Source organism: Solanum pennellii, chromosome 1 (genome assembly GCF_001406875.1).
Source record: "Solanum pennellii chromosome 1, SPENNV200".
Lineage (NCBI taxonomy): Eukaryota > Viridiplantae > Streptophyta > Magnoliopsida > Solanales > Solanaceae > Solanum > Solanum pennellii.
Window position 1 is genome coordinate 109,266,677 of NC_028637.1, and position 12,164 is coordinate 109,278,840.

The 12,164-nt window shown below is 37.2% G+C and overlaps 2 protein-coding genes across 4 annotated transcripts in view; one reads left to right on the forward strand and one right to left on the reverse strand.

The window, feature by feature from the left end:
• LOC107026956 (chloride channel protein CLC-e) overlaps positions 1 to 2,975 on the forward strand; it is a 37,929-nt gene extending 34,954 nt beyond the window's left edge. For both annotated transcript variants that reach the window (XM_027911973.1, XM_027911983.1), the window contains one exon: positions 2,203 to 2,975. Coding sequence is in view for 1 of the 2 variants with exons in the window: in XM_027911983.1 (XP_027767784.1) it covers positions 2,203 to 2,215 (13 nt within the window). In the remaining variant the exon portion in view is untranslated. The remainder of the gene's footprint in view (positions 1 to 2,202) is intronic.
• A 3,124-nt stretch (positions 2,976 to 6,099) lies between these two features.
• Positions 6,100 to 11,015, reverse strand: LOC107008404 (protein FAR1-RELATED SEQUENCE 5). Of its 2 annotated transcripts, none has more exons than XM_015207428.2 (2): positions 8,404 to 11,011; positions 6,100 to 6,511 (listed from the first exon to the last, which is right to left on the reverse strand). In XM_015207428.2, the coding sequence occupies exons 1-2, from the start codon at positions 10,573 to 10,575 to the stop codon at positions 6,338 to 6,340; spliced, it is 2,346 nt and encodes a 781-aa protein (XP_015062914.1). In that variant the 5' UTR covers positions 10,576 to 11,011; the 3' UTR covers positions 6,100 to 6,337. The 2 variants fall into 2 exon arrangements, with proteins under 2 accessions (XP_015062914.1, XP_027767791.1); XM_027911990.1 differs by lacking the exon at positions 6,100 to 6,511 and adding an exon at positions 6,593 to 8,110 and having other exon boundaries at positions 8,404 to 11,015.
• Positions 11,016 to 12,164: the final 1,149 nt, after the last annotated feature.

The following is a 12,164-nucleotide window of genomic DNA, read 5'->3' on the forward strand; positions in this document are numbered from 1 at the left end:
CCCCCCGTAATACTCCAAAAGTCTAAGACATGTTCTAAAGCTTAACATGAATGTTTGAAGGTTGTTCACTGTTTGAGGTCCAAAATAATGTATATAGGTCATTTTGGAAGTTTAGAAACCAAAACGTCAAGCAACGTTCATGACGTCCGAAAACTAGTTCAATGAGGTGCTAGTGTATCTTAGCCTATTTGACTAAGTTTTAGGAGTCAAAAAATGATGAATTTTGGTGAAAGGGTGTCTAACATGTATTAGAGTTAGTTCAAGTTGAAACGTGCGTACGACTCCCCAAGGACCAACCAAGGGCCCTTGAGGAGGACCCTTGCAACTTGGGGCAAAAGCTGCCCAAGGCAGTGTCCACCAACAGATCGCGGTCCAATAGACGGGGCGTTGATTGCCTCTATCGATGGAGACTTAGAATATTTGGCAAAGACTAAATTTTAACCAGTCTCTAACTAAAACGATGGACCAACAGGACGAAGGGTCCTGTGATCGTGGATTGACAAATGAGGCGTCAACGTGGTCTCTTCTGTGAGACCACTAGTTTTGCTGCTCGATTTTAAGTGAGTTAAATTAATTAATTAGATGGTTATTTGATTAGTTAGGGGTTAAGGGAGGTCTAATTAAGTTAATTAACAACCTATATAAAGAACCTAACCTAATTAAACTAACTTAAGCCCTCATATATCCCAAAACACAAATTATCTTCCTTTTCTTTTCTTTCTCTCTCCCAATTTGAAGAACACCATAGAAGTCAAGGTCAAGGGGTTCTAGGGCTGCTAAAGACCAAAGTTTCTCCATCAAACTTCATCAATCAACAAGGTATGGGATTCCTTTCACCTTTGGGACTTCTTTTCCCAAAGGGTTCCATCAAATTGATTTCAAAAGTATGAAATTCAAGTGGGTTTTCATCCAATACGAAATAGATCTTATGAATTGCTTTGTTTATGATTTCTTTTGGATATTATGAATAGATTAACATGTATTATAACTCAATTATGTTATTTATTGATGGATTATTCTAGTTTGTAGGAGATGACCTATTCCCCTTAATTGTTCTAGTTTGTAGGAGATGACCTATTCCCCTTAACCCTAGGTTGTGATCTTGAATTAAACTATTTAGTATTGATGTAATTGGCTTGGTTAATGTGTGAATTACTATCCTATGATGTTATTGTGCCAATTTATGAATAGATTGAGATGAATTGTAGTTCACTATGCTAGTTCTTGAGTAATTAACTTAGATGGTGAAGTAAACTATGAACTTGATCAAAGTCTCTATTCCTAGGCTATGAACTAGTGAGGGATTGTTTTATAATGATTCAATAGGTCTTGTTATTATGTTGGTTAATATTGTATGATGCTATTATACTATTGTTGGGTTAAGTTGGAGGTTGATGGTAAGACCTTGATGATGGCATTGTGAAGAGGAATTGAGTAAATCTTGTGATCTCTATTATTTACTTTGATTATGGTTACTTGTGCTTAAGTAATGATGTTGTATTGAAGTAGACCTTATATTAAGATTGATATGGTTGGTATGATGTTGAATTTAAATGTCTTGAACTATGGATTGTGAGTTTTTGGCTAAGATGTAAATGTTATAAGGATGGTGATAACTTACCAATGTGCCTTATTATGATATGACTATGTAAATGTGCTAACCTTACTTGTATGAATTGTAATAAAAGGAAATTACTCATGCAATTCTTATTGAGCTATGATGATGCTGGTTATATAAAGTATAGACCCTATGACATATATTAAGCTATGATGATCAATAAAGACATTAAAGACATTTCGAAAGGAACTCTAGCTTAGCACCGAGTGAACTAGTGTAAGGAGTGTCCCTTCCCACTCAGGGAAGGTAGTATCACTAATGTACTAATGAGATTGGAGACTACAATGCATGTAGCATAAAGAGGGTCTCAATTATATCTCCTAGTTCTTGAACTATGTTGCCATCATAGGAATACTAGCTAGTGGATTCACGTAGTTGCTATGCTCATGTTTTGGTACTACCTAGGCAAGTAGTCCGCCTTCCTTCGGTGTACATTTCCATGACACCGGATTCCACATTAGCTCATGATGTACCGTGGTTTTACGGTACTTTCAATGCTTTTTTCTTAAGTTTAGTGTGTGTCTAAGGCTTTTTTGTAGTAGTTTTAATGTGTTTTTCTCTGTGTTTGCATGAAAACTGTCCAGAACAAAACGCTGAAGACTGTGCTGAAATCTGTAGAAGTGATGACATATGGAGCCACTGACAGTCCGTCGACCCTGTGACGGTCCATAGGTGATGATCGTCGATTGAAGGTCCAAGCAGCTGAAATCAAATCGGGGAAATCTGACCAAGTGTGGGGCTACGGAAGGAGCGACGGTTCGTTGATCCACTAACGGACCGTCATGGCTAACCATCGGTGGTAACAGAAAGTAATCTCAGTACCCAGCTTGAAGAAACCACTAAGTATGAAGGAACGGAGGCAACTTCTGTATTTATTATTGCCTTCATTGCTGATCCTCCAGTAGACATTGATTGATCGTCGATCCACTGACGGACCATCATGGCTAACCATCGGTGGTAACAGAAAGTAGTCTCAGTACCCAGCTGAAGAAACCACTAAGTATGAAGGAACGGAGGCCATCGACGGACCGTAGGTCCACTGATGGACCGTGTTGTTGGTCCATCGATGGTAACAGAAAGTGTTGAAAAGTGGAGGCTGAAAAAGATTTGAAGTATGGACCGACGAAAGTTGTCGACGGTCTGTCGTTCCATTGACGGACCGTCAGTTGGGTCTTAAACTGAAGACACGTTTTGGATAGATTTTTCCTTATTTAGAACTCTTTTTTATTTTAGGACTTTATTATTATAAATGAGACTAAAAACCTCGTTTTTGAGGTTAGATTTTTTGTTATTTTTCATACTCTTGTTATTGGAAGTTGAACTTTTGGTTTTTAGGGAATACTTCAATTTTCCGAAATCGTTTCTTTCAATATTTTAGTTAATTCAAGTGATATTTCTTGGTTTTCTTTAAACTTGTTAAAGTAAGTACATGATTTCTTGTTTAACAATCATGAATTGTGTAATTCTTAGCATGGGTAACTAAATCCACAACTAGGGTTGTGGGAACCATGGATAAATAACAAGGTAAAACTAGCTAAACAACAATTCTAGAATAGGGTCTTGCATGTATTGATAATTCTTTCGTTTAAAAGTCTTTTTAACGAGTGCACACGTTAGAACTTGCCCTATTTCTACTTGTTGGACCAAGGAGGTAGTTGATAGGAAAAGAATTATCAACATATATTTAGTATACACTATCTAATAGACTAGTTTCAATTGGTGCAAAGTAGTAACTTGCCCATACATTGAATATGATGCTTAATATGAGGTAAAGGTAAGGTTAAGTAAAGTAGACACACGTAGCCGGATCAAGGTACGGAGTGAAATTCTCTAGTTGCCGGACCAAGGAATTAGGGATACATAACTTACCACTTTGCATGCAAGATACTAGGAAAGAATTGTTATAGCTAGAATTACCGCGTTATGAACCTATGGAAAACACTTACACCCTAGTTTCTCTCATCACTTGATAAACACTAAAGTTATAAACTTGCTATTTATCTTACTTAGAAATAATTAAACATTTTTGTTACACAAAACCCCCCATTCAATTAATTATTTTCGAAAAGGATTTGACTAAATAGACGTAATCGTAGATTGAAGTTAAGTCTAAACCATTTTCCTCGTGGGATCGACCCCAACCTAACAATTGAGTTCTTTACTTGATACGACCACTTATACTTCTTTAGGAAAGTATAATTTAAACATATCAAATTATGGGAAGTATAAGTGGTCGTATCAACTCATTTGATCTATGTCGGTTAAGGCAAGATGTTCCCAAAAGGTAAAATTAACTAAAGGAATGAACTCTAACTAGGATGAACTAAGGGGTTTAGCGTAGTCTAGGTAGGGGTATGGGACTCTACTTAAACATTGCACTAGTTAGCCTTGAGGGAAGTCTGAGGAGGATGTTCTTATATATGTATATGCTTATAATGGTACATGATATGTATATGATGATCTTGCACATTGATGATACTATATGATGATTGGTTTCACTTATGAATATGTGTTTGGTCCCTATTGCTAAAGTATGATGATATGTACTATTAATGATATGTTATGTGAAGTTGGACATTGGCTATGGTTCTTGTTGAGTTTACTTGATTGGGTAAGGTTATGGGGATTTGCTTGATCATTGCACTAGTTGACTTAATGAGGGTTCATAAGTAATTGTCTTGCTTTGGTTACGATGTATTGAACTCTTATCCATGCTTGTTGATGTAATAGCTGGATGGTAGAGTTGTCTTGATTATGTTCTCAATTATATGATGTGCATGTTGGCTTGACTAGACTTAGTATTGTTGGTCTTGTGATGTACATGATCTTGACTTAATGAATATGTTTTATTGATTGGTATGGTCTTCTTGAATGTGCGTAAGGTATTTCAAAGTAAATTGCATACTTTAATGAAATGTCCTTTTCTAGCATGATTTTTATAATGTGTGTGCATATGGTCTCATACTTAGTACAAGTGGTGTACTAACCTCATTTTCTCCCTTTTCCCCAACATTTTAGGTTCCGATCGTTGAAGGGCTTTTGAGACGACTTTGAAGGAAGACTTGGAATTCTCACTCATCCAAGTTGGGTAGGTCCTCACTTTCCGAGGGCAATGTCACTATCAAGTTTTTGATGTTGTTCTAGTTATAAGACTTTTAGTTCTTTCCTTTTTCATTTGAGTACTAAACATTGTATAGCCTATATGTGGCTTTATTACGTTGATGTATGGATATGCCCAATTGATATACTCTTGTTTTACATGATTATGAGATGAGAAATCCGGTTTTAAGACTATGTTATATCTTATATATATCTATGTGTAATAAAAGTAGAAGACTATGTAATCTTCCTATACGAAGGGTCTATGTATACTCGATATGACTATATTATGTGTATGTGAGAGGTCTATGTAAACCTCAAGATAAATATAGAAAAGTTTTAAATTTTCCGCATTTTGACCAATGTCAGTAAGGATGTATTTGAGGAAGACGACGCCGGTTACGTATAGTGGGTGCTCCCCGGATGTGACACTACTAGCCCCCCAAAAAATAAGTTTGTTTTTCAAAAATATTTCGACTTCAAATTTTGATTTTTTTCAACCCCACCACACCTTCCAAAATAAATTTTCAATTTGTTTTTAAAAAATATTTTTTAACTTATTTTTTTTTTACTCCTAGCTTGGATTGGAGACACATGTAATAATTTAGAATTAATGGTTATGTGACGAAACTTATTTTACTCCTAATATTATAAAAAAAAAGGTCAGATCACAATTTAAAAAGGTAAAAAATCAATAAGAAATTACTCAAGTAATGAAGAAAAGAAATTATTTTAAATATATTTATGAAAAATATAATGTATCTAGAATTGTTGTATTGCAAAAATATTTAAGAAATAAATATATGGAATAGTCAGGACTTTGTTTTAATCGAGTAAATCTCAACCATGAATTCTAAACTATGACATATGTCAAACTTGGAGAAAATGGAGAGAAGAGAAAAGGAGAGGAGCCGGATCCATTTTCTTTCCTACAAAACACACCCGAAAAGTCCCTCGATCAATGGGTAACAAAACAACGATACACATATTTTTTTGGCGTAATACATAAATATGCCCTTTAACTTGACTTCAAATCACATTTATGCCCTTCAACTTTGGATGTGCACAAATAGACACTTAAACTTGTATAAAGTTAAACAAATAGACACATATGTCCTACATATCATTTTTTGTCCTACGTGGTGTCCTACATGTATTGTGCCATGTAGGACTCATGTGTTTATTTATTTAAAAGTTGGATAGTTAAAGTGTCGTTTGTGCATTATGAAAGTTGGAGGTCAAAGTTAAAATTTGAAATCAAGTTTAGGGTCCAATATATGTATTATGCCTATTTTTTTGGTGTCTTCTCAAATAAATAAAAACAGGGTGACCTGCACACCGTCTTTTCAACAATCGAACAGCATCAAACTATCCTTAGCATGTAGATTTTCAAAATAAAACCATTATTTATGTCAAATGATATTGATAAACCGTGTTACCAGGTTAAGAACAAATAGCTGACAACTTTAAGGATATTGAACAGAACACAACAGGCTACACCTGCCAAATGAGCTCATGGCGATTTCCATAAAAAGCAACCTAGGAGATTTTTGTGTACAATAAAAATTGAAGGACCAATTATTTACAGCATTACAGAACATATACCACAACAGGAGAAATTCAGAGATCATCCTTCAAGCTATGCTTAATCCTTTGGACATTAATTGATAGTTGTTGCTTATGGTCATCTATATCCTTCAAAACTGAATAAAGATTTGCACGATAAACTTCACATTTCTGAGTGGCACAATCCAGTTGATAAGAAAGCTCTTGGATCTTTGTATCCATGTCATCCTACAGTAATATGCATATAATTTATCGTCTAAATAACCAAAGATCACAGAAAATAACCAAACCTTCCATCAACAATATCAGTTCTGTAACAGACATGCAAAAGTTTCTTCGCAGCTCGAAAGTTCAAAATTTAAATTATACCAAGGAGAATAGGGAGGGAATCACAAGTTAGGCAGTCGGAACTCCCGCTTACAACATAGAAGTGCAGATAGTCATGATTCCCCATTAGAGCAAATTCAATGCCTACAACTGGGGAGAGTGCAAACAATTGTTTCAGCATTGTTCGACCAAATTATAATAACCAATAGATGTTGATACTGAGGTATGAAAACAGATCCCTCAATGCACCAAATAGAATATGTAAAACCATGTTTCTATCCAACAACTTTGAATTCTATTTCCACCCAGTTTCTATGGGTGCACCAAAGAAAATTAAGCGACCGGAGAGTACTCCTAAGCTTAGTATAACTCGATTCTACCCCCTTAGAAGTTCTTCTGATTCTCTATCCATACATCTCACATCAAAGCAAGAGGAATCATGTTACGTGCCCTAAGTCTTCTCCTGCCCCTCCAACAAAACATCAATTTTTTCACCATTTTTGGCATTAACCAAGAGTTAATTAAACCTCTTAAACATATCCCACCATAACATCATGGTAAAATCACAATGTAGAATAAGATAATTGACATCCTCGCCCTCTTTCGTGCACATGAAACACCAAGTGATGCAAACAATCTTCCGCTTTCTCAAATTTTTCCGTTGTCAAGATCACCCCCTAGTAACTAGCCAAGAGAAAAGGCAAACCTCATCGGCACCTATGGAGTCCATACTGCATTGTACAAGAATCACCTCCTCCCTAATCAACAGTTTCTCATAAAAGAAAACTCTATTATTCCCAAAATCCCACCACAAAGCATCACGATTATTGACCGGAGTAACTAGCCTGAAGTAGGGCACTCAAAATTTGGAACTCATTTAACTCCCAATCATGGAAATCCCTTTTAAATCTAAAATCCCAAAAGTTTTGTCCTCCTTGTGTCCCCCTATTAGATGTACCGTCAAGTTTCATTCTAAAAATTATCTTTCAGTAATATCTCCCCACCACCACCTTTATCCCCAGAAACTAACCATCCTTTCATTTCCTGCCTTGAATGATATATTAGCACTAAGTCATCTCATGCCTTCAATATATTCCTCCACAAGCCACATCCAATAGGCATATGGACAACTCTAGCTCTCCATCCCACTTCTATTTATCAACTATCACCTCTCTCCAAAAAGCTTGAACCTACATCCCGAATTGCTAAAGCCATTTGCCCAGCAAAGCTTTGCTGAAAACTGATAAGTCTTTAATGTCGAGACTTGCCATTAAGTCTTCAAATTGTGCCGCATCACCCACTCATATACAAGCCATCTCAGAATCCCCCCACCCCCACAAAGTGGATGCTAACCAACAATGTAATAGGAGGTGATTTACGTCATCTCTAGATTCTTTGAGGAAGTTACAGATTACTTTATCTTTCAGTTTCTTTTTCCTTTTCTTTTGTGAAGGTAAAGAAATCTTGTAAATAAAATAGCAATAAGGATGTGTTGTTAATCTGCACAGATGCAGCAAAAAAGTGCATTAGCGAAAGAATATCTCATCTAATGTTGTATACTTGTAGGGACTCTTAACATCTCTAGAAAACAAAATCATACAATTAGATTTATCTTCTGGATAGAAGAAGCATTGTCCTCAAAGCATATTGTATTTCTTTGAGTCCAGACAACTTTATCATATTACCTCATTAAACAATTTAAGGTTAAGGAAAAAGTACATAGACATGAGAAATGCAGCCAAAAGAGAGAACCATGTGACTGGTAGTTCGACAAAAATTTAAAAAGGACTAACCTCAGAAAGTGGACATGCGAGACTTCTTTGTTCATCCTCACTGTTGTAATTTGCATGGACCCCATTTCTAGTCAAGTTTTCTCGACAATGTCCATTTACTATAGATATCCTCCCATCATGCTTTACTGCTAGGAAAATCTTCTTTGAAGCCTCCTCCAGAGCAGCCATTGCCACAGTATAAGAATCAACAGTCTCTGCCCCTTCCTCCACAAACTTAAATGCTTCATGTCTCAGCATATTATATCGAACAGTATGTGATTCCAAATAATAATTGATTACATCAGCAACGCGGTCTTCCAATGCAACACTGCTCTTTGCACTTCGGCTCCATCGTTTGAGGATGTAATGAGAAGGAAGAGTCAGAACATTTGTCACTCTGAACACTGCTAAAACGTGTCGACAAAGAAGTCCTGAGAACTCAAACATCTGGCAGCTACAAGTAGCTTTCATTTCTAAAACATTAAATCTTACATAGTAAGCACTGTGGTCATCCCCAAATTTAGCAACTTGATAAGTGGTAACTAGTCCATCATCCTCAACTTTGTTCGCCATGAAAGTTAGAGTGGCAACCAACTCCTCCTGAAATCTCATAAATAACTTTTTCGTGTAAACCTCGGATGCTTGCTTCTCCATTGGAGAAGGGGTCTTCAAAACTGGAAATGTACTCATTGTATCATAATCAGCTTTGACTTCTTTTTCAGTACGGCTCTCCACAGCTTTCTCATACAATTTGAAGAACTGATTTAGATTAGTTGACGCATTCACATAACCATCAAAATACGAGTTCATGCTATCACTACGCTGAGTTATGGACATTTCTGCAAAAAAAGCATCACGGAGATATACTTGCACCCATTGTGTGCGATCTAAGTATATCACTTGAAGCCAATCATGATCCCTGAGCTCATACTTGTCAACAAGAGAAAGCCAACAGGATTCAAATTCCTCAGTAGTCTCTGTCAAATTGACACATTTGTGGAAGTCTGCTTCAAAATTTGGGTGCTCAAGGAAGACATGTGACAACTTCTCCTGGCATTTCTTGAAGATGTGCCATTTGCAGAAACGGTGACGGGTCTCAGGGAAAACCTGCATGATGGCAGATCTAATTACAGCATCATGGTCTGTTGTCATTGACAAGGGGGGTTGACCAGACATAGCTGCAAGCCATGTCTTAAAAAGCCATATGAATGAGGCTTCTGATTCATTTATTAGGAAAGCACATCCAAAGAGAACAGGTTGTCCATGATGATTTACTCCAGTAAAGGGTGCAAAGGGTAACCGGTACCTATTTGACCTATAAGTTGTATCAAATGTAACAGTATCACCAAAATAGTTATAATTTGCTCTTGCCTTAGAGTCAGCCCAGAAGACATTCCCAGTGCACTGATCCTCATCACCCTGAACTGCATAGAAGAATCCAGCGTTCTGGATATTCATTTGTTTCAGGTAGTCTAAGAGGAGCTGTATGTCTCCTTCCATGCTCCTTTGGCGGTTGTTCCGCATGTAATTACGACAATCTACCTCTGTGAAACCAACTTTGCTGATACCACCATACTCTTTAATGAGGGCAGACATAATCCTGCGGGGACCCATACCAGCAGCCTGCAAGGTATCTATTAGGGTTTTGGCAGGACCAGAAATTTGACGATGGGAGCGGAGACAGTGGACCTGATCAGGGGGAACCAGCTCGTGATTGTGCTCCTTGACAAAGTTAGAGACCACCCACATACCAGAGTCCTGTATCTTGACAGAGAGAGCGGCCTTGCAGCCAACCCGGGTGACAGTACGCGGTCGCTTAATTTCTCTATCCTTGGTACGTTTCTCATTCAAATTGCGGAATCCTTCTTTGGCACAGACAAACGACCTCTGAATGATGGCTCCATCCTTCCTGGACCGACGGGAGGAGCTGACGCGGGTGCTGAAGCCAACACGGCGTGCGTAGGAGTTATAAAACGCCTTGGCAGCCTCCTCAGATTCAAATTCCATGCCCTCATATGGTTCAAGGTCGAGGTCCCCTTGAGGAGAGTAACTTCGAACTGTTGCAACATTTCCATCAATAACAAGAGAACAGTTGGCGACATTCCCCTCGTCAAGAACATCATCTCCATCCCCGTCCTCGCTCCCACCTCCACCTCCTAAGCCTATATCAAACTCGATTACCTCATTATCCATGTTCCTTAGGGAGACGAGAAGTTCGCTTTCCAGTTACACCTTATATATATGCATAGAATGGCAGGGGTACTGTGTTCTTATGGCCTAAGACATGGAGTATGTGTTAGTAATTAACACAGAGGAAAGAAAAATGGATACCGCAGTTCAGGCTACTATCTTGACGGTGAAAATTTTAGGGTTGGGGCAAAATGTTAGGCGAAGAAAAGGAATCCCTAGAAAATCTGGTCGCATAGCAGCAAACCACTAATTTCACTCAAAGAGAGGAGAAGAAAAGAAGAACCACGAACGAACGAAATTAGCTATGCGGATGAGTAAGGGTCTTCTGTTCCGCTCACTTTCCCAGCTCCTGCTCGACAAAAATAGTCGGAGCAGGTCTAAAATTATTCTTTAACCTTAGTCTTACACCCGCCTATGTGGTAGCTTAGAATTCAGAAATTTATGTTGTTCTTTTGTACTATATGTTTTTCACCCCTATTTTTCTTTTATCTTTAAATTTGTGTTTCGAATTCTTTTGTCCATTCTGATTGTTGTATTTCTTCAGAAATTATCTATAAAACCTAAATAAATCATATTAGTTATTGTTTTTTTTCGACAAATTTCATCCTTGATTTCTGTGGAAGTCTCAAATTTCTTCGAAGGCTACTTTGAATTTTCACCAAATAAATAGTGAAACAAAATTATAATATACTTGTTTACTTTTAGGACTGTTGAGACTAATTATAGCTAGATTTACTTTGTTAATCATTCATGGTTCTCATAACCCTAGTTGTCGATTTAGTTATTCATGCATAGAAGAACACAATTCATAGTGGATAAACAATAAATCATGAACTTACTTTGACAAATTCAAAGAAGATCCAGAAATTCAACTTGAAACAACAAGAAATCACTTAAAACCAAATCCGAAATTTGAATTAATGCCAAAGTTACAAAAACCCAATCTCCAGTCCAGGCTTAGCATCTTTTTTTTCTCCTTCAGCTGGCATCTTCTCTGAATCAATCGATGGACCAACAGCACGGTCCGTCGATGCCTTCGGTCGTTCCATACTTAGACTTCCTTCAACTTCGGGCACTAGACTATCTTTAATCCAATCAACGATTCAACAGGATTATTCCGTAGCCCCACACTAGGTCAAATTTCTCAGAATTTCTCCAAATGCCTGAACTTTCAGTCGACTGTCACCATCTACGGTCTGTCGATGGAACAACAGGCCGTCGATGACCTTCGTGGGTCACCTTTGCAATAAATCTCAGCTACATTCTGCATTTTGATTTTAGACATCTAGCATGCAAAACAAATATAAAAACATGTTAAAACTACTACAAAAAAGGAACTAGAGACACACCAATCTTAAGGAAAAAGCATTGAAAGTACCGTGAAACCACGGTACATCAATTATTCATATGTTCCCTGATACACTATCCGTTATTTTAGATTTTTCAATTACTTTAACCATTTGTTATATGGTCTCAATTGCACAAATCAATTGTTGTATGAGTTTTGTCAAGGAGTAAGATCAACCGGTTTATTGACCCACTCATTCATTAGTCCAACCATTTCAACTCGTTAATTATTGGGTAGATATTTA